The sequence below is a fragment of the Xiphophorus maculatus genome, chromosome 5 (assembly GCF_002775205.1).
Source record: "Xiphophorus maculatus strain JP 163 A chromosome 5, X_maculatus-5.0-male, whole genome shotgun sequence".
Lineage (NCBI taxonomy): Eukaryota > Metazoa > Chordata > Actinopteri > Cyprinodontiformes > Poeciliidae > Xiphophorus > Xiphophorus maculatus.
The window spans coordinates 10,168,904-10,191,051 of record NC_036447.1 but is presented as its reverse complement, the minus strand read 5'-3'; the positions used below and the strand labels follow the sequence as shown (position 1 = coordinate 10,191,051).

The 22,148-nt window shown below is 37.3% G+C and overlaps 1 protein-coding gene across 3 annotated transcripts in view; it reads right to left on the bottom strand.

Moving 5' to 3' along the window:
- LOC102221895 (microtubule-associated serine/threonine-protein kinase 1) overlaps positions 1-22,148 on the bottom strand; it is a 69,850-nt gene that overhangs the window by 16,063 nt on the left and 31,639 nt on the right. For all 3 annotated transcript variants that reach the window (XM_005797516.2, XM_023333920.1, XM_023333921.1), the window contains exons 3-15: positions 20,829-20,917; positions 18,425-18,500; positions 17,881-17,953; positions 13,182-13,342; positions 11,228-11,303; positions 9,348-9,557; positions 9,164-9,265; positions 7,269-7,401; positions 5,666-5,733; positions 5,413-5,489; positions 2,710-2,918; positions 1,481-1,619; positions 945-1,077 (exon numbers count right to left, since the gene is read on the bottom strand). In XM_005797516.2, the coding sequence (XP_005797573.1) occupies positions 945-1,077; positions 1,481-1,619; positions 2,710-2,918; positions 5,413-5,489; positions 5,666-5,733; positions 7,269-7,401; positions 9,164-9,265; positions 9,348-9,557; positions 11,228-11,303; positions 13,182-13,342; positions 17,881-17,953; positions 18,425-18,500; positions 20,829-20,917 (1,546 nt within the window). The remainder of the gene's footprint in view (positions 1-944; positions 1,078-1,480; positions 1,620-2,709; positions 2,919-5,412; positions 5,490-5,665; positions 5,734-7,268; positions 7,402-9,163; positions 9,266-9,347; positions 9,558-11,227; positions 11,304-13,181; positions 13,343-17,880; positions 17,954-18,424; positions 18,501-20,828; positions 20,918-22,148) is intronic.

Here is a 22,148-nt window from a genome sequence, read left to right as displayed (position 1 = left end):
GCAAAAAACACTGTAAGCTGAACAGACAGACAACATACCGAGCTTCACATAATCTTAAGGCTACCAAGTTAAATGTTGTCTGGATAACTTTATACAGCTTTTTTAAAGGTACAAACACAAAAGCGCACAAAATAGCAGAAATAATTTGAAGGTGCAGTGCATTAATGGTATTTAGTATAGCAGAAGCAACAAAACACTTTAAAAAATGTATTTCAGTTCCAATGACATAAAGATTATATTACATACAAAGTTTCGACTCCTATAAAATGGGTTTCTCCTGCAAAACCTTTCCAAAGTAGAGAGAGTGACTGTTTGCACGTGTAATTTCAGATACTACTTATAAAAACCACTGAAGTATTGTAATACTAAATTGTGACAATGACCCATTAACTGCGGTCAGTTTAATTCAACACAGTTTCTAGTATGGCTTGGATGTGGTGTTTGTTTTACGTCAACACGCTGAGTATTTCAAGAAATTACAACATAATATTTCAAGATGTCACTTTTTGGGAATAATGTGCTTGTGGCACCAGATGTTCTCATTATTTTCCACCACATTCAGCTCTTGCTGGGAGCTTAGTTTTTTGTCTTTACTGTTGGCAAAAATGTTGCAATTGTATTGTACATTGTAATTAATCATACTTTGTTGTCATCTACAAAGAACCCTTTATTTTGTAAAAAACACTGCCATGGTTTTAAAAATGGTGTTCAGTATGAAGGATTTTTCTAAGGATTGGTATCAAGTTTGAAATTTTGACAACCTTATAAGGAACACACATTAACTTGACAGATAAAGCAGGGCTTGATGTTTCTCAAAATGCCCATAATTTCTTCATATTTAGACTCATGTGAAACGCATGTAGAAAATATATGTTGAAAGATAGGAAACAGTGTGAGAGAAGCTTTTAAATAAATGTTCAAATAAAGGCCTTTTCTGACTGCACCTGTTTGTCGAGGAATTCCCGAGCGTCTTTCTCAATGTGTCCTTCATACAGGTTGGTGGTGAGACTCATTAGACCCATCTTTGACAAACCAAAGTCTGTCAGCTTTATGTGCCCCATGGAAGTGATCAATAGACTGCAAGGAAACAAGAAAAAGGCATTAACGCTGTTGAAAAATGGAAAATAAACTTTCTTGCTGTTGTGCCATTAATGTTTTATTTTTAAATAAATTTTATATATCAAAATGTTTGGGTATTGCCCTGTTCACTCCTTCAACTTTTCTTTTGGGTTTTAGCTACTGCTCTTCCATAAGTAACAAAAAAATAAAGGGTTGTCTTTAAAATTCTCAAACTGAGTTAAAAGAATACTGGATAATTTTTATCAGTCACAATGGTTACTTACAGTATATGTTAACATCGACATTGAACTTTAATTTATTTCTCAGCCGGTTATTAAAAGCCAGTGGGTAACTTTTAAAACATGAAGGGCATGAAAACACAAATCTAAAGAAAGTCATTACTGCAGCACAAAGAACTCACTTGTCAGGTTTCAGGTCTCTGTGAACAATACCATAATTATGCAGATACTCCAAGGCCAAAACGGTTTCAGCAAAGTACATCCTCGCTAGCTCTACAGGCAGAGCTCCGATGTTCTTCAGCAAAGTGGCACAGTCACCTCCTGAGAAAAAAACAAGCAGCTTTTTTAAACAAGAGTAACTTTTATCATTTTGTTACAGAAAACAGTTTAGGCTCAATCCACAAATCCAATGGACTGAATCTATGACCTGCTGTCTCTCCACTTTTTTTTCTGCAATTTCTAATTTTTTATTAAAGTACTCTGTTTACCAGCTATATTATATCTCTGCACTTGGATCCTTCCTACCTCAACCATGACACACATATTTCCTGTCTACTGCAGGCTTTGCAGAGACAGCACTGTTCTTGCTCCCTGAGCCACCTGAGGCAGCTTTTATCATGCAGCAGCTTGTGCAGGTCAAGATATAAATGACACTACATGTTATTCATTATTGTAAATCCCTTTGGGTTTTAATAATAATAAGCATTTTATTTGTTTACAAGACAGCTAAGAACATTTACAGGAGAAAAATACACAAAAAAAGAAACAACAGAAAAAAACAAAAGAAAGAAAAAAAACAAGAAACTAACAAGAGATTACAATGAAAAAGCCAACTAGAATAGATGTGCTTTGAGTTGTGATTTAAAAGTAAGAAGAGAGTATATTGAGAATATCTGGAAATAGAGAGTTCCAGACTTCCCATGGTGCTGAGGCAGTCAGAGGAAACAGTGGGGTGGATAGAAGAGGAAATGCAAAGGGAGCGTGAAAGAGTGGCGATGTGCAGGAGATCGGACAGATAAGGAGGGGAGATGTTATGGATGGCTTTGAAGGTGTTCAGCAGTATTTTAAATTGGATTCTGAACATGACCAGAAGCTAGTGAAGATGCTGTAAAACTAGGGTGATGTGAGAAAATGAGGGGGTTTTAGTAATGATACGGGCAGCTGATTCTGGACCGTTTGAAGTTTCCGGAGTGACTTGTGAGGGAGATCAATGATCTGTTCCAGTTGACGACATTTGGCTTTAATAAACGGGAGTTCAGAAGTTCAAAGGATCAACCAAGTTGCAAAGCTTAGGAAGCTTTACAAACGTACTAAGATTTATAAAGCTTAGTAAACTTGCAAAGCTTTGTAAGCTTTACAAACTGAACACACACCCTGTGTATCTGACATAAACCAGTTCTGATCCAGTTACCTTCCACGTACTCCATGACCATGCAGAGATGGCGGCGCGTTTCGAAGGAACAGAACATGGACACAACAAAGGGGTTCTCTGCGAAGGTGAGGATGTCCCTCTCCACAAATGCTTGCTGGATCTGGTTCCTTAGTATCAGATTCTGCTTGTTGATCTTCTTCATGGCAAATCGCTGACGTGTCTCCCTGTGCCGCACCAGGTAGACGGCACTGCAAAGAGGAGTGGAGAACAAGGGAAGAGGAGCGAGAAAAAAAATATAGTTTTTAAATTTAGAATATACAACACAAGCAACTTTCCTGTTCAGAATATCTCTTGCTGGAGTAGAATATAGTAGCATATTGTCATGATTCTAGAGTGTTTTGCTTTTGTTTTGTGTTTTTAATCATTTGCTTGTTTATTTTTGTGCATTAGGTCTTCCCTTATTCAACAACAATAATGAACACAGGAATGTGTTCATTGCTTAGTTTCTTAGATTATACTTTTGTTTTGTTCTTTGTACATTTAAATTTATTCATCTTAGGTTATTGACAGGTCTTTCCATTTTGGTTTATAGATCCTTTGAGTCTTAGTTCAACTCACTTTATATTAATTAGTCGTCCTGCTCAGTTTTCCTACAGTTGTGCTGGTTAATCTGTCAGTTTGTATCCCTGCCTCAGTATTTAAGCTCCTGGTCTTTCATTGCTTGTTGCTTGATTCTTTTGTTCATTACAATCTTTGACCTGCTGTCTCTCCACGTTTTTTCTGCAATTTCAAATTTTTTATTAAAGTACTCTGTTTTACCAGCTATACTATATCTCTTCACTTGGATCCTTCCTACCTCAACCATGACACATATAATTCCTGTCTACTGCAGGCTTTGCAGAGACAGCACTGTTCTTGCTCCCTGTGCTACCTGAGGCAGCTTTTATCATGCAGCAGCTTGTGCAGGTCAAGATAAAAATGACACTACATGTTATTCATTATTTTAAATCCCTTTGGGTATATTATTTCCTGAATCCATTTAAAATTATGTAACATACTTTCAAATAAATGAAAAAGCCATTCCCTGAACAGATGTCTGACATGAACCCAATAAAATGTGTCCAATCTAAATCCCATGGGTTTTGACTTCCTGCTCTTTTAAATATTGATAGAGCAAAGGAGGGCAAGATTTAAAAAAATTGCGATGCCAAAACTGTTTTGTCTCGCATATCACTCAGGCACTGACAGACATAACTGAATTTAAAATATGTAAGTCCACAGACTTAGTGGTACTTTAGGTTTCATAAAGACACTATTATTTCTGTCTATAAAATATCATAGCTCCACACAGTTAGGAGCAGAAAAAGCTGGAATACTGAAAAAACTTTTATCTTAGGAGTTTCTGTTATTAGTTTGAGAAATATTGGCTTATGACATTCTAGCTGTTAAAATATATTAAATATTTAGCAATTTAAAAGTAGTTATCTTAATTTTGGCTAAACAGAATGTGAAGTATAACAAAGTCAGCAGGGCTGAGAAGCTTAGAATATCTGGGTTTTGTTACCTAACAATAGAACCTAAGTGTTCTATTACCGATGATTGACCAAAATATTTTAAATTTTAATATTTTAAATATGGAACTGATTTATATATATCTTTTGCCTTTTTTCTAAAATCCTATTTTAAATAGTTTTAAAAAATGATGTAATGATAATATTCCCAATTTTGTTTAGCTTTAGAGGGGAACTAAAAAGTGAACACACCCATATTAAATCCTATAGTTTCTGCTGTAGTAAAGTGATAAATCATTTTCAACATTTATAGTGATATTTTATTCAACAGTTAATCTGAGAAAAAAAAAAAAACTTAGTGAAGTTTAATGAAAAAGAAACACTGCAATAAGCTGGTTGCATATGTGTGCATTAGATTGTTACTTTGTTAAAACACTTTCTGATTCAATTTAAACATTCAGCCATCAATTAAAATCAAATCCTTAAAAAAGTTAATCTGTAGGTTTTTCCTGACATTTGCTGAAATGTAAACACCCCACTTTGTACAGAAGTTACAAATAAAAGGAAACCATTGTATGAAAGCAGCAGATGGGCACAAAAAAATCACTGCATAATGTATGTCAGGGAAGGAAAGATAAGCTAGAAAAAGGTCAGCAAAGACTGCCAAGAGACAAACACTAAAATAGTTGCATGAGTTCCTAACTAGCACTGGTTGTGTTCCACTAAAATCTTGCGGAACAATGTTTTATAATCTTCCAATAAGTCAAGCAACAACTTTTTTTCCACAATTTCAAAACATATATTAGGTTTTAAAACAGCAAAACTATGCCTAGCCATTCATATCATCAAATGACTGGCTTCAATAGAAAAAAGTTCAACGCGAAACTAAACTAAATCCGACAGGAAATGCTTACAGTCACCTGAAGTGGCCTTATGGCAGCTTTTTCATTAACATTTTTATGTCACCCTCCAACAGTTTAATTACTTTGTTACTTTACTTTTAAATGATATGCCACATTAGAGGTGGAAAAACGATTATTAATAAACGTCTAATTTTTATACCTTTAAAAACCAGCTTTTTCTAGGAGTGTTAAACTTGTGTAAACTTTTTAAGTCGATTGTAAGTCCCCAAAAAACTCTCCAGATTTTATCCTCTAAAGACTTTATATACCTTAAGCAGATGTGATTTCCTTTCGGTGCGGACTCAGTGAGGTACAAATCCTTTACTTACCCGTAAGCTCCATTGCTTATCAGTTTGATGGTCTGAAAGTCTTCTTCACAGGGTGGCTTGATGGATTTGCCTTTTCCCTGGGAACATCCAACGACTTAAAATCACAACTCAAACATTAACGTAAGCAATTTCTTTTGCAACAGCTGACTGTCCAAGTTTTTATGCTAGTCTGTAGGGACATCCATGTGAAATGTGTGTGACTGCTGATATGAAACAGGAGCATCGGGTGGATGTTTGTTTGTTAGTTCCTCACCTCTGCTGAGTCATCCGTCTCTGGAGTGTGTGGACCCTCACTGTCATAGCTGTCAAGGCTCACAATTTCTGTAGAGAAACATGTTTGTTTCAAACAAAAGTGGTGTTATAAAGATAAAAAAAGCACATGCATCCCACTTTGTTTTGGCAACCAAAATGTCCTCCTTTTAAGTGGTGCTATTTTCTTCAGCTCTCCTTCCTCCCTGTTTTGTTCTCTCTCCTCTTCGGCAGCACTGCCAACCAACGGTTAACATTCCTGCATTTTCTATGTGACAGCTGGTTAAATCCTCCGATTGTGCCACAGTTTTGACGTGGCAGAGAAATAATTGACTGAGAATTTAGTTTCCAAAGCCCCGACAACGCTTCGCTGTAGTTAATAAATTGTTTGTAGATAAAAGTCACAGAGGAGAGAATCACATAATTAGTGAGTTTTCTGTTTCAGACTGAAAGACTTGTCATTCGTCGCTAAGAAACCAAGAAAAGAAACAATAGTGTGAAAGTAAGAACGTGCAAGAGGCTATGTGGGTGTGCATGCATGCCAGTGCATGACAATGTAAGTGCAAAAGGCTGTGCAGGATAAGATATCAAGTGGCACATTGTTAGCAGAGATTTATTAAAATAAAGTATTTCACTCAGTCAGAAATAAAACCATGTGGTTATTTCTTAGTGAGTTATTCTGTCACATTAAACCATTAAAGCTCCTAAAGGATTACAAAAGGAGCAGTTCACCAGAAATTGACAAAACTTTGAGTGAGAGGGCTCAAATTAACTCACCATAAATGTAAGAGAGCAACGTTTACACAATATTACCCAGCAAATGTTACTGTTAAAACAGACAGTCTTATTCAAAGCATCCTTATCCACACCGTCATTCCGAAATTTCTTTTTCAATACAACCATTATGAGTAAATTTATTTAGTGGTGAAAAAATATAATTTTAGGTAATAACTGTTTTTTATCAAACTCAGTTATTTCCCCTAACAACCTCTTTAAGTTAAATGAAGTATTTTGTTAATGTATAATTTAATTTTTAAGTTCATCAGAGTTGAAACATCAGGAGGTTTCAAATGAATAATCTGGAAACTGGATTGTCAGTGGATCTTTCAGCAAAGTACTGATGCAAAACGTTTTGCAACATACAAAATTAAACTTATTAAATGATCATCTCAGTTCCCAGATCTAATTCATGAAGAAATCTGTGCATTAAACATTCAGATTGATGCAGGATAGAGCTGCTCCCTTCAGAAATCACTAAAACAGATAATCTGTCTTTTTCTCAGCACAAATGTACCACTTTTCTTATTTTGGTCTGTACACTCACTGATAACAAGTGAGCTTTTTATCCTCAGATGCTTTTACTGTGGGTTGAGCTTCATGGTGCATTTCCTTCATCTTTCCAACTATTTCAAGTGTTTACGGTGAATTATTTGTTCATCTCCAGGATAGGAAGCTCAGCACCTAAAAGAGTGGCAGTGATCCTTGGACTTCAGGAAATAAATTGAAACTATTAAAGCCTGTCTCCAAACTGAAAAAATAATTCTGTATGAATTGCTTCAGGCAGAACGTTGTACAAAAAGATAAAAAATATTCGCTCTTTCTTTAACCTTCTAAAGGATCTCGGGTCAGTCCCAGTTGACTGATGATATATCTGGGGATGTCAGCTTTCATTAATTGTCCCTCTTTGGCATGATCCTCTGCAGCCTCCAGTAGATGGTAAAACTCTTCTGGGTTGAACTCCTGTCATTGGATGGATAAATGTTGAAGAGAAATCAATGTAAACAGTAAGCACACAAATGTATTCATGACAGAAAGACAGAAACTAATTGGGCATTTATTTGAAGAACCAATCCTAAGAGCATCCCTATGTATTTTTAGGTTTTCAAGAGTCTACAGTTATTTACATTCATTTTTAAGTATAGGAAACTAAAGCTATAAATGCAAGGAAGAAATTTCGAGAAGAGGTTTAAAATATCGTGGAAGCGCCAGTAGGAAGAGTTGAAAGAATGAAAACGTACACAAGAATGAAGGATAGAAGAACATCATACAAGTAATATTTTGCTAATTTAAAAGAATGCACTAGAGTTGTAGAAGCATAACTGGTCCACTACATGACAAAACACAATCAGCATTAACATTCCTGTAGACTTTGAATTGCTCCCTTTTTCTTGTCAAAATCCTCCTTTTTTCAAGTGGAACACGTTTTTGTGGGACTCAGTTTCATTCTTGTAGCAGGGAAAACATTTTGATTGGAAAACCGAGGGCATGTTGGATCATTTCCGTCCATGCTTTCTCATCTTTGCTCCTCTATTCCAGAGGAGAAGGAATTAACCTGGCTTTCTGATCACTTCCTATGCTGGGAGGATAATATTCCGGCAGCTAGCAGCGTACTCACTGTGTGACATTTTCAACAAATCAGACTTTGTAACTGACCTGAATGCCAAATGAACTCCACAGCCACGGACAACATTTTATCAGTGCAAGTATTCTCCTTTCCAACCTTAGAGCCGTGAGGATCTAAAGTCCCTGCTACATCCTGACTGACCCTATCGACCTCTTCTGACGGTTGCCTTGACAACGGAAAGATGAGCCGGAGGGTTTAGGAGCCAGATGAACAGTGGAGGCCATCAATCAGCGAGCAGATATGCAGGTGTGGTTAGACCTTATATGTGCACAACAACTAGTGTTATTCCTAGATAATTTCAGGTGAAATATGCATCAGCATGCCAAGGACATGGCTCCATCTAACAGGGCAGATTTGATTCTGAGAGAACAGCCAGGTACAGGAGGAAGGAATATTCCAATTTCCATATTGCAGATAAGTAAAAAAATATCCTGGAGGATTAAGTATATATGCTGCGGCAGCAGAGCATTTGCGATACACCGAATCACACAGTTTTAACAAGACCCTGACCTCTACTGCATAATACAACACATCTATATGTTTCCAACATATCATACGATACAAATACTGCTATTTAATTAAAAGCAACAAATAAACACTGGAATCTATTTCTAAATGCAATGACACATGCAAAATGAATATCACAACTGAAGAATTGCTACAGATAATATGCAACAATGTTATGCTAATGAACTATTTAGTGCTTGTATGCAGGAAAAAGCTTATTATGCCTATTATAATTTATGTAATTCTAATAAGAAACCGATATGCAGAGTGAGTGTAAAGATGCTTAGGGAAATTGGTAGGTGACTGGAATTTGGCACAAAATCTAAAACGATGATTTTACTGAGGGTTGAAATTTCTCAGAGAGATGTAAGAAACTATTTCAAACTAAACAGTTTATTCTTTGCTTGAGAGATTTATTGCGAGGAAATAAAAGAGCAGCACTTTCAGCAGATAACAGGAAGTATTGATTATTACTAAAGATTTTTATTTTTTCCTCTTAGCATTAATAAATCCCAGTAGATTTGTAACACTTTTTTTAACCAACTAACCAAACTGATAAAAGGAACATATATATGGTCAGAAGGAACTTGCCAAACACTCCAGCAGCCTGGCAGGACGAGATATGATGATGAAGAGCTTTTTCACAAGCTCAGTGACAAAGGTGAGCTCTGAACTCTCTGAGCGCTCATACGCCTGGCAAAGAAAGACAGGATGACGTTAGGTGAGATATGAAGTCAACAATTATCTCCATCTTTATGATTCATGCGTAACTCACATCATGCAACAGCTTCTCCAGATTCTCCTGCAGCTCTCGGAAGTAAACGCTTGTAATCAGCCCCTCGTGTGATTTGGTCAGGCAGTCTCTGGACATCTCGGCGACCTGGTGGTGGATGAAACTGAGGACCCCGTCGGCCAGGGGCAGCACGTTCTCTGGAGAGTAGTTCTGGATGAACTCTGCCAACCTCTCCTCCATCTGAGCTGTGGCCTTAGTGGGGACATGTGTGATGAGTTAGACTACAATGCAACAGAACCTTGACTGCACACTTCTGTAAAGTTTTAGAAGTAGAGGATTCTTCTATTAAAGTATATTACATGACATTTGTTGCATGGCATGCATTTGAATAAGCAAATCCTCACAACCCTACATAAAATACAGACATTTAAGTCAAAATTCTAGAGACAATTAAGAGTTAAAGTCAGGCAGGAAACCATGTTTGTGCTGAAAAATATGATTTTACAAGCAACTGAATAAGGGTATATTATTACATTTTTAGACAAATACACATTGTGACCTCATTTCCTTTCAGTAATTATGACAGTGTTTAATACGTTTTACGTTTTCGTACAGATTCAGATTAAAATGTTCCTTCAGCATATGATCAAACAATGAGAAAAAGACTTTCTTTTTATCATGACCACTTTATATAGAAATTATATTAATATTGCCTGTTCCTCTGTCAGTCTAGGTACTCTTGTGTTAGAAGTACAAACTGAAGTCAGGTCCAAGTCTCCAATGGAAACAGAAACCAGGACGCCTGTCTCGTGCTTGTCTGCTCCCTCAGCTGTGAAAAGCTTTTGAACAGTAACCAGCAGAGCTTGATTGACTGAACATCTTAGGATCCCCTTTTCACAAAAGTCCTCACGAAATATCAATACTTCTCTTTGTTCTTGCAGTGTGCTCTGCACTTTAGTGGAGGTCAGCTAAATGTAAGTATTCACAAGGGTTCTCTATAAATAAACAGTGAAGGTATGAGAATGCAAGCATTTGACTGAGCTTTAAAGGAGACACTCATGTGAAATCTACTGGCATTTACAGGACAAATAATATTCTGAGAGGAATTAGGCCAAACTTTTGATTGTATTTGGAACTCAGTCTGAAGACCCAAACCTCAATAATGTCAAATTTAAGGTAAGCAATTACTACTGAAAGCAGTGTTTAGTGCTCAAAGCTTTCAACACTGCAGGTTTTAGACCTTCTTTGCCTCAACATTCCCGATTTACATAAATACCTGCAATATGTTCTACAGCTGACTAACTTAAGAAGCTTCTGGGGTGAGAAACAAAGAGGTGTGAAGAACTTTTATCTTAAACCCACTATGTAAACATGTATTGCATTATTCTGTCTCATCCAGCTGCAATAAAAATGGCAGCAATGTTTGAGACAGGATTCAGAAAGTGCTTCTCATTTTTCCGAATGCCGACTTGTTGCTGAATGTTATAAATGACTCATGTGGGCAACATAAACAGCAGCAGCTGTGTGCAATAGCATTGGAAATAAATCAGCACAGCCTGTGAGATGATATTCTACTTTTCATCTTGAGGTCAAATTAGCTCATTCTCAACAAAAGTCAAACTTATAATGTAAACAAATTAACCGATCCTTTAACACCTGAAATGGATAAAAGGTGTTTATACTGAGCCACCTGTCAACCCTAAAACAAACAAAAAAAATCTTAAATGTGTTTTCTTGAAAGGTTTTTAAGATTGTATCTGTTGCTTGGAAGTTCTTGCTAAAATAATTGGTATCTGTGTTCTTGAAAGGTCTGATTCCTGTTAAAAAATGAATGTTTTATCTGCAAGTAAGACTTGACCATTGTGCTGTGTGTTAGAGGAATATGTGTGTGTGTGTTTAGGTAAGGTTTGTGTGAGCCTGACCTTGGGGAAGCGTTCCTTGTAGACATGGTTCATCATCACAATTTCATTGTCATAGCAGGATGGAGAGCGCCCTGGGCTGAGGAGACAAACAGACAGCAGGAGAGTAATATACACATACAGTGGTGTGAAAAAGTGTTTACCCCCTTCCTCATTTTCTTTATTTTTGCATGTTCATCACACTTAAAGTGTTTTAGATCAAACCAATTTAAATATTAGTCAAAGACGACACAAGTAAACACAAAATGCAGTTTTTAAATTAAGGCGTTTATTAATGGAGACAAAAAATCCTCACAAAAATAACTTAACTGTGATTTAACACACCTGAGTTTAGTGTATCTAGGCACAGAAAAGCCTGGTTACTGCCACACTGCTGAATTAAGACATCATTTAAATACGACCTGCATGACAAAGTGAAGTACACTAAAAGATCCACAAAAGCAACACAACATTAAGAAATCCAAAGAAATTAACACCTAAGTGTGACAAAACTGCATAAAAATATGAAATCAGGAAACACTTTGTCACACCACTGAATATTCTGGTGCAGCTCTTACTGAGGAAATCAGGCAAAAAATACAGCAAAACAAAAGAAGTTAACAGATGCTATCTTATAATTTATACTTAAAGAGAGTTTTTTTTTTGCTCTACTTAATTTTATGAATGTTGTTTTGGTCCATTATGTTAATAAAGTCATCAGAAATTCAGTGCACTCCGCTTCTGTAATGTTTTTATTACAATCCCCATTAACCGCCAGAAACAGATTTAATACAAAATCATCACCCAGCAATGAGAAGCAGGGGAACACTGTAGTTTAATGCTACTAGATTTCTATATACACAATCTGAGCAACCAGCCAGTTGAAAACTCAAAATTCAATCTGATCAGAAAATCCACCACACCTATCTCACACACTCTTTAGTGTGGAAGTTAATGCTGAAGGGAGAAGACTAATTACAATATCAATATAAGTCAAACAAAAGACCAAATAAGAAGAAGTAAACTTCTGTCTACACAGAAATGGCTGCTGTTCATTCAGACTGCTACAATAGAGATGGTCATTTAGCTCTGTAGCAGTTTTGGGTTCTATGCTTTTGTTTGTTACATACCTGACTTTTTCCATGTACAAAACAGCAGGGCAAAGATCAACTAGAAACCTGAAATCAACTACAAAGCTCCGACCAGTACATCTTAAACATACAGCCAATCAAAATGTTATCTGGATTAACAACTGATGATGAAAAATATGTTAATTGAGGACACATTTACTCTTTTTAGGGAATTTGCAAGTGCAGTATTCACCCCTTTATTTCTAAGGTGTTCCTAAAAATCTCTCTTTTCAAGGGTTACAACAATGATTGATATGAACACAAATATTGCTCTAAGAAGAACCCTATCCTTTATAAAATAAGCTTCTGTATCCCTGTAAAATTAATCAGCATTTTAAATGTAGTGTCATTTAAATGTGAGGATTATGCAATGAACCCAGGTTGTTGAGTGAGAATGATGATTTAATATCCATAGATCCAAAAAACACAATAATCCAGGCAGCACAGATGAGCGGAAGGCTAATGCTCACAACTGGAACAAATGAATAACTGACAGCAGACGAAACGACAGACGTTACTCAAGAACTAGACAGATTAGACAAGGACCCAACAAGAAACCAGGAACACAGGTGGGATTAAATACACAGGAAGACAATCAGGAGAAACAAGGGACAGCTGGGGACAATCATGGAGTGGACAGGACAACACGAAGACTAAATTTAACTGAAAACGACACAAAAACCTAAATTAACCCAGAGAAAAAAAAACAAAACCTTACATGTAGACTTGTTTTCTTGGTTTTCATCTGTTCTACCTCCACCATTTGGCATAAGATCTTTCCATTAGGATGCAAGCAAGCACTTGAAAATGCTTTTCTACATCGTTCTTTTGACCTGCAGCTCTTGTACCTGAGGCTTCTGGAGCGAGGTCGCACATGAGGCGAACGCCGCCCCCCGTCATCGTCTGTGATGCTCTCTGTGCTGCCAAAGTGCTTGGACAGGAAGTGCAACTCATCCATGGTTGGTTGAAAGGGCAGCTGGTGCAGACGCTCCTGAGAGGAACTGGACGACTGGAGAGGGATCAGAGACAGAAAGAAGGGAAAAAAGAGAGGGGTTAAAGTGACCTGCTCTTTCTTTGACTTTTTTTTTAAGGCTTTGGAGGAAAAACATCAAACATTTAAAAATAGATACCCAGAGATAACAAAGACCACATCAAAAAGAAAAGAAGAAAGCACAGCATGATGTGTGTGGGTAGAAAACTGATTGATAGAAACAGCTAAGTAAAAGGAAAGCAACTACGAGAGGTGGAGAAAATACAGCACTGAAAGGGTTTGTGTAGGAGCATAGCCAACTTTAGTAGTCTAGAAAACATCAGAAAGACCTCAGCCCCTCAAAAATGTAACTTAAAGTGGAAGTTGACTTGCTGCTTTAAGTGTTTGATACCACTGGGAGGTGAAGGTAACGCTGTTTGGGCTCAAACAAAAGACTTTTCTTCTCCACAGGAGTGGAAAGTGGCCTGGATCAATGTGAGGCTTAATGAACACATCTCCCTTTGGGAGTTCAAGGCTAGCTAGCTTTGGTCACAATCATTTCTGCTACAAAAATCCAGTTGATGCTCAGTTTAGAGAAGAGCTGACAGGACTAAATTAATTAGGAAGTTCTTGGACACAAAGATTATTTCATAGAAATTTTATTTAATATAATGATCAATATAGAAGAGATATGTTTAGTATTGACCTCATATTTCAAAGAGTTTCTGTGAGTATATCTTTTCACTTCATCTACAACTGCTTTCTATACGAGGAGCACAGTTGGATCACCTAGCAGTCAATTTCAAGACTTTGTAGCATTTTGATGAGGTTTTATTGATTTTGGATACACACAGATTCACACTGACACAGTTTAAAGCAGTAAAACGAGAACAAAGTGCTGATCATGATGGCATAATGCAACTTTCTGCAGGAAAATCTTTGGATTTAGAGTTAATATAGATGCCTCTTTGTCACCGCACCCAGCTAAGCACTGATTTACCACAAAACGATTTCCGTTTCAACAGCACCTGCAGGATGGCAGCTGCCGCAGCCCAACAGGATAGTGCACTCTGCTTCACAGGAGTAATGCAATGCATTGCAAAAGTATTCATGCCCCATCGAGATTTTATACCGCAGTTAAATCTAAAAAGTTCACTGACCCCCAAGGTGGCAGAATCATGCTGTTTAGATAATTTTCTTCAGCAGAAACAAGAAAGACAGACGGACCTAAATAAAAGGCAAAGCTGTAATAAAACTTGTTAGAAGCTCCAAAGTACTTGCAACTAGTGTGAAGATTCACCTTGTACCAGACAATAACTTTAAACATATCTTTATCCAAGCACTAGTTTGTGTTTGTGTGCCACATGAAGTCACAATAAAATACATCGAGGTTGTTTTGGTGATATCAAAAAACATGGAAAAGCTCAACCGGATGCCTTTGCAAGGGACTGTATAAAGTAGAAAATGCTTAAGGTCAAAAACAAGCAAATATCTGCAAGATGCACTGAAGTTTGGGGCTGAAACGATTCCTCGAGTGATTCGAGTACCTCGATTATTAAAATTCCTCGAGGAAAATTTCACTGCCTCGAAGCTTCGTTAAGTTATGTTTCATTATTTAATGCACCGTGTTCCGGCCGGGTAATTACTTGCGTTGCGCAGCGCTCTCACTTCTGCCTGAGTTGTTGACGAAAGCTAAGTGTTAGCAGCAGAAGGTCCAATTTTCAAGTTCGGCCTGGGAGGATTTTATTGATTGATGATTATGTCCGGCGGGTCTTTGTCGTTTTTAGGGAGATCAATAAGCATCCTTAAAATGACTGGCACGATGCTGGAGTAAGGCAGCTTTTTTCATCCCGGAGCTGCTGCCTGGTGGCGGTTCACAGCGAACAGTGGGGAAGAGCTCAAGGTGTATTTATACAGGTGAGCAGATAGACTGAACACTGCGGGCGGCTGCGCATTAGATGATTAACCTAAGTGTAGTCTTACGGACGAACCGGAAAATGTTTTTAATATCATCCCGGTCTAAATGAATGGGTGGCGGAGCTCATCATGGCGGCACATAGCTGGTTGATGAGTTTCTGTGTGTGACGAAAGAAGGTGTCAAATCTCGTCGCTAACATAAACACAAAGCTATAAATGACTGGGCAAGGTGAGAGTTCATCTATTAAATTGACTGAAGATGAATACATAAACCAAAAGCTGGAGTATAGACATTTTTATAAGCGTATTTGTGAGCCTGCCTCTTTATCATTAAATTTAATATAACTTCAGATTCTTGTGTAACTTTTCTTCTGGTTAACTTAGAAAGTGAGCTATTATTGTTACAAGTTCATTTTCTAACCTACATAAAAGTTATTGTTAGCGAAGCTCAAATGTGAAAAATTGGACTGATGTTGATATGCGATAGTAACACTGCTGTTATGTTAGATTTACCAATGTTTTATTTTATCTTTTTTTTTATCCAATTAGTTGATTAATCGTAAGAATAATTGATAGATTGCTCGATTACTAAAATATTCGTTTACAACAGCCCTGCTGAAGTGTACTGGACTCCAGCTCAGAGTCAATTCAGATCAATAGATCTGCCTGCGCCTGACTCCATAGATCATCCTGGGAAAACCTCTGACTGTTCACTGATCAATCAAAGCTTTAAAAAACTAAGTACATATACTACCAATTACTGCAACCCAACAGTCCTTAGAGATTGCGATTGTGATTTGATACGTTGCATGGGTTTACAGCAGCGCTTCTATTATATATAACGTTCTCAAAGAAAAACTCCTTTTTAAACACAAGAGTTCTCCTGTCATTGTTTCTGGTTAGTATGCAAGTGTCCCACTGTAGCTAATCAAGCGAGTAATGGCGCATGTCAGAACCAGCAGAGCAGTAATGACTGGGTGGAAAGGCTGGAGAGGTGTGTTGGAGGTAAAAAGAATTTGGAGAGACAGAGCAGATATCTTCAGCTTCAATAAAAAGAGTCAGTAAAGTGAATTACTTTGTTGTTGCAGTGCAGAAATTAGGAGGAATAAGCAGAAAGGATGCAGAGGAGGTGAGTTTCTCCAGGATATAAATAAATGCACTGCAAGTGGACTGAGTTGACACATCCACCTGAGCTTCCCTCGCATTACAATCCATTTCCTAAATGGACAATTTAAAAGACATAAATGTGCCTTGGCAGTGTTCATCTCTCACAGAAGCCTCTTATGTTTCGAACATCTTGCATTCAGACTGAGCCGATTGCTGTTTTAGTCTCTCCGTTTGCCTGAAATCATATTTCATCTCTAACTCCCTCTCTTTCATTTTGTCTCAGTTGGCTCCTTTTATCATCTTTCGCTGCCTCTCTGGAGATTTAGAGATGAAAAGAGAAACCACTTGCAAACACAACGATTGGTTACATTTCCTTTCAATTACCTCTGCTGCACGTTTTTTTTCCCTGAAACTCTAAGATATGAGTTGCAGCTAAGCCAGGTCGATCATATCTTAGCAACTGATTAGATATTTTTAGCTCTGCTTTACATGCGTTGCATGTTCTTGCGAGTCAAAAGCTTTGAGAAGAAAATCACCCAAGACTCACTGAAGAGAACACAAAGTCAAAGAACGCTTGAGTGAACATGTTTGTGTATCCATGGCATTCAGCTGCAACTGCGGCATGTAATCATTTTAAAGCAAAACAAAACTATGTATCTTCAGATTCATCCATGCTTAAATCTTTACAATATATGCAAATTAAGTCTTTGAATAGAATAAATATATGCATGAGAATGATGCAAAACTTTTCACTCAGAAATAAGAGAGCTTCTAAGATCAGGATTTTTGGTAGGTAGAAAGATTAGTGTGGAAGAAACCCAGATCTCTCTCGCTTTCATGTTAGTTTTCTTCCTGAGCTTCTCTGGTACACATGGAGATGAAAGCATATGATCCCAGTGAGTTTCCATTTTCACACTGTGCAGAGGGAAGAGAAATCCTCTGTTGCTTTTTGATAGACAAGTTTCCTGTTACAAGGGCACACTTAGTCAGAAGGCTCCTCGATTTGAGAGGGGATAAGAGAGGTTGCTGCTGCAATAATAAGACAACAAACTCAAGGGACGTAAAGGCTGCTTTTGCTTTCTATTGAATGCTTTTTGTCAGATAACTTGGCTACACCTTATAGACAGGATAATGTGAACACAGGAGAGTCTGAGCCTCAAGTCAAAACTTGTTTGTTTGACATTTTTGCATCAAAAAGTCTAACATGGACATCAATAGTTCTAACGGATTAGAAACTCTTTAAAAGAAAGTTTGTAATTTGCACATACTTTATTTGTAAAAACAAAAAAAAATGGCATTAGTAATTTTCCCAGATTTACAGATAAAATGTCATCTACTGTCCTCATGAGCCAGCTGTACATGTTGGTGAAACTCTGCAATACATATAATTATATATGTGGCAAATTATGGGTGTGTTGATATAAAGCAGATCACAAGAGAAAGATTAATATAAAAAAGATTTGACCATTTAAGTATAGTATTTCAAGACAAATAAAAATCATCTTTCTTGTAAGTTAAATAAAAAAACTGTATTAATTTTTTGTTGAGCCTACCGTTGAGCTGGGTGTATTGGTACCATATCCTGAGGAAGGCAAAGATGCCAAAGACCATCTACGCCCATCAGCCCTGACAAAAGACAAAAAATTACAATCAGAAAAGAGGATTCTTGTTAGACACCGAGAGGAGGATGAGTTCTTTTGTAACCTTATGTTTCTATTTTATTTTCATGGCAAAACACAACTGGCAGTTAAACAAGAGCAAATCCGCCACCTTCACTTCCTCCCAATCCAATTACATGTAGGATTCTTTCGTTCTTCTCCTTCGAGGCTTTCTCCAATCATCACAGAGTCTGACGCCTCCTCTGAGTGAGTAATGAGGGGCACAGTCCTGGCTCTTCGCCTGATTCAAACTGTGTCAGCCTGCTGTCAAGACATTGTCACACAGGCGTAGAGGGAGCAGGCCAGGACAAAGACGTATAGATCTGCGATAGACGTTGTGTGTGCAAAAGTAATCCAAAGAACAATTTAACTGCAATGCCTTGTGTTTTTGTAAAGCACAGGTGTGGCTACAGATGGTGTGATAAAAGGCAAAGCCAACCTTCGAGATGAGGCAAAGGAGAAGTGGGCAGGTCCGCTTGGTGAGAAGTTGCGAGGGCTGTCCAGTGGACTGCTTCCTGATGAAACGCAGGTGGAGAGAAGAATAAGCCAGCAATATAAAGCAGGACATTACACTCTTGTCTTTGAGACAACTATGATCTAGCTTGCCTTTTTTGCACTTGGACACCTACAGGAAATGTTTCTACGTTTAATCTGCTAAGGTAAAGTGATGGTGAAGCAGGGAAGCAGTTGTATGGAAATATGAATACAACACTAAACAAAGTTACCAAAGATACACGCACTATGTGTTTTTTTTTAGTTTTGCTTTTAACTGTTGTGATTCAGAGTCTTTTTTTCCAAGTCCAAGTCAAGTCTCAAGTCTCTAATGACGGACATAGACATTTTCATATCTAATCGTCAAAATCTAGGTCACTTCTAATCCTGAATCACAGTAGGTTAGGAATCCAAAACTGTACTGTTTGTCCTTATTACAAAACATTATTACAAAAATATTCTACAAAAGACTGAATGTTAATTATTAAGCATCTTTAAATCTTAATATTTATTAAGAGTAACATTTTAATCTTTCAGCATTTTATTTAACATTGTGTCACAGTAGCATATCTTCATCTTGGAGCTTATACTAGCAGTGAATACTGTGTAGGTCTAAGGCAGATTCAAACTTCAACATCAGATAAAAGGTAAGATTTATGTGTGCAGAAAATAATAGCTAATTCTTCACTTTGTGGAGAGCTTTTCAGCAAAACATCTACAAAACATTATGGAGTAAAAAGAAATTGCTGCTTGTCTGTAAGGCTTTCTGTTAAAATAAATAAAACCATATTTCTTTATATTCCTTTCTGTTTTTCTTTCTCTTTCTCTACTGTATCACTCTTCCACCACCCAGTAGACAACTGTTTAGCAGATCTGACAGTAAGACCCCAAAAATCCCAGAATGCAATGCAAGGTGATGTCTGTGCTCAAACTCTACAAGCGATTAGAATTATGATTTGGCACAAAAGCAAAAGATGCCAAAAGAATAAACCATTGAGCAGCAAAGAAGGTCAGGGGATTTTCAATTACTTAACAAAAATGATAAGTAAATGAATATTAAATATTTAAAGAAAAATGATTCTCTCTACATAATGTCTAATAAATTGATTCTAGGAATACAAAATAATTTAATTCTGAGTTGTAGATTAGAGATTAGTTCAAATGGTGAAAGGATGACCTGTGCTTTAGATCAAAGACACTAAGGGGTGATTTTGACTACTTTTAAAAATTGGTCTCCAAGCCAGGCTCTGTAACAGCAGGGGTTTGTATCAGTGCCCCTGGCAAAGCTAATTTCCACTTCTATGATGGCAGCCTTAATGCCAGCAGGTACAGCAGAGGTTTTAGAGCAGCATATGCTGCCTTCAAGACGACATCTTTTCCACAGAAGTCCATGCATTTTTCAACAAGAATTTGCATAACCGCTTCCTGCATGCATATCAAAGACATGGAGAAGTTACTACAGGTGCTGTAATGGCCTATTTACAATACAGCCCCCAGTAGAAAAACTGTGGAGACTTTTGGAGTGTATGACGCCAGTCTTACAATGCAAATACAGAAACAATTAGACCAGATTAGATATAAAATATTGAGGAGTTTTTCAAGAAACTGCAAAGAGCTTTAAAGTGTAAACATACAGATTGTTTTGTATATCCAATTTTATCTGTACTTTCTAAAATAGCAGGAGGAAAATTCTCACCAAACATTTTATAATAGAAATTAGGTTAATTTAAATATTTGTCTTTTTTAAAAGTTGTTAATAAATTACTTCAATACATTTTTTTAACTAATACAAATAATTAGGTATATTGGTTTAATATTTTGTGGATATATTCTGCACACAGGTTGAAAATTAAGCATATAGGCTCAAATGTAGATCTATATAACATACTCTGACTAATATATGGAAACATTTTTCTAAGAAAGCTACAGTAAAATTACATCCTTTGTGTTGCCATAATTTTTCTGGCATAATTTTGCCTGTATATTCAACCAGTCTTTGTGCTTTAAATTAGTTGAATTCCTATCACTGATTCATACTTTAAAGATATTCAAACACACAAAAATATAAATGAACAAAATCTAGCAAAATGAATGTAACGAGTTTGGACAAAAAGCTAAGTATATATAAAAAAATCACATTTTCCTTAATGTATGTTAGCCAGATGGTGAAAACGGTCCTTACTATATCTGCAAAATGAAATAGTGGTAAAAAAAAATACCTGATCTCTTAGATGAATCGAGACACATTGGAGGTAAGAATGTGCTGAGGGGTTTTTCCCCTGTATATGTTGACATTTAGAATACATGAGATTACCTTTATATATTGGCAGGCAGGTATATGTCTCACTGACCTATGTGTCCAGGTAATGGAGAGTGTGGCCTCGGCAGGGTGGGGGAAGTACTGGTCAGGATGAGGCTCTTCCGGTTACTGGTTCTGCAACTGGAAACAGAACAAAGAGCAAATAAGTATTTGTCTTTCCTCCATAAATCAGCTGCACCGATTACCCCAAGACATCCAGATCAATACCATCTGCTCTTAGATATGTCCTTACTTGTTGTTCTGATAGGATGTTTAGTAAAATCCTAGTAAACTACATGTAGGTGTAAGCATATTGCAACCTTAAGTGAAGTATGTCTTTGTTTCTGCATTTCACAGGACTTCAACATTTGCTTATTCAGTAAGCAGCGACAAAGCAAGAAAATATTTTACTTCCTTAAGGTTCACCTCCTTGACAGCTGCTGCCAAGAAATTTAATGGAAGGAGTGGTGAAGGAAAGAGAGGGAGGGGGAAAAAATCAGGGAAGACGGGAGTTCACCGTAATGAAAAACTGAAATTAATGAAGCGCTAGGGCTTCACATGTTGGTGCGGCAAGACTCGATGTGCCATTGGAGATTCTGACAGGAGGGCACACACACAGAAACACGGGAGTTATTGTTTCACACAACAGCTCATAAAGTGGGAAGTGAATGATACAGGTGTTACTGTCATGTACTGACTGGGATTTTTGCTTACTACTCTTTGTGGCTGTGTGTGCTTCAGCAATATCAGATGTTGCGAAGCAGAACCACTGAAAAGAAAGAAAAAGAAAAAAACAAGTTGGTTTCTCATTGCATCAGCCACTAAACCTTCTCACATCTGCATAGGAAGTATAGTAAATAGCAGAACACAAAGAGAAATCTGAACATATAGCCACAGAGAACAAGGCGATTATTTAATGCACTTTAAATAATGTGAGAAGCCTGGATCTATCATCTTGCATCGCTCCAAAACCCTGCCTTCCTGCCTGCCTTATCTCTCTCCCTACTGATGTCACTCTTCAGCTATTTTCTCTGGCATTCTGAGACATCAAACCAGTAGAAGGATTTTCCTGGTGGCAGTCTGCCTATGTGGGCGCCAGCTGACGGAGAGCTTGTACTCAGCCTTGCAGAACAGAAGAGGAATACATTGAAATATTTAAGGGAAATGCATTAGGCTTTGAACAGAGAGGGCTGGAGCAGACTTAACAGCATCCCTCACTCTAGATTTTTCAATAAGAAAAGACAAGTAAAGCAATGGGGAGGAGGGAAAGACAACAGACGCAGTGAAGAGGCACCAACTGCACATACTTATCTCATTTGTGTCGACCACTGATGTCCTGCTCCTACACCTGCCTGAAATCACCAGCTTATTT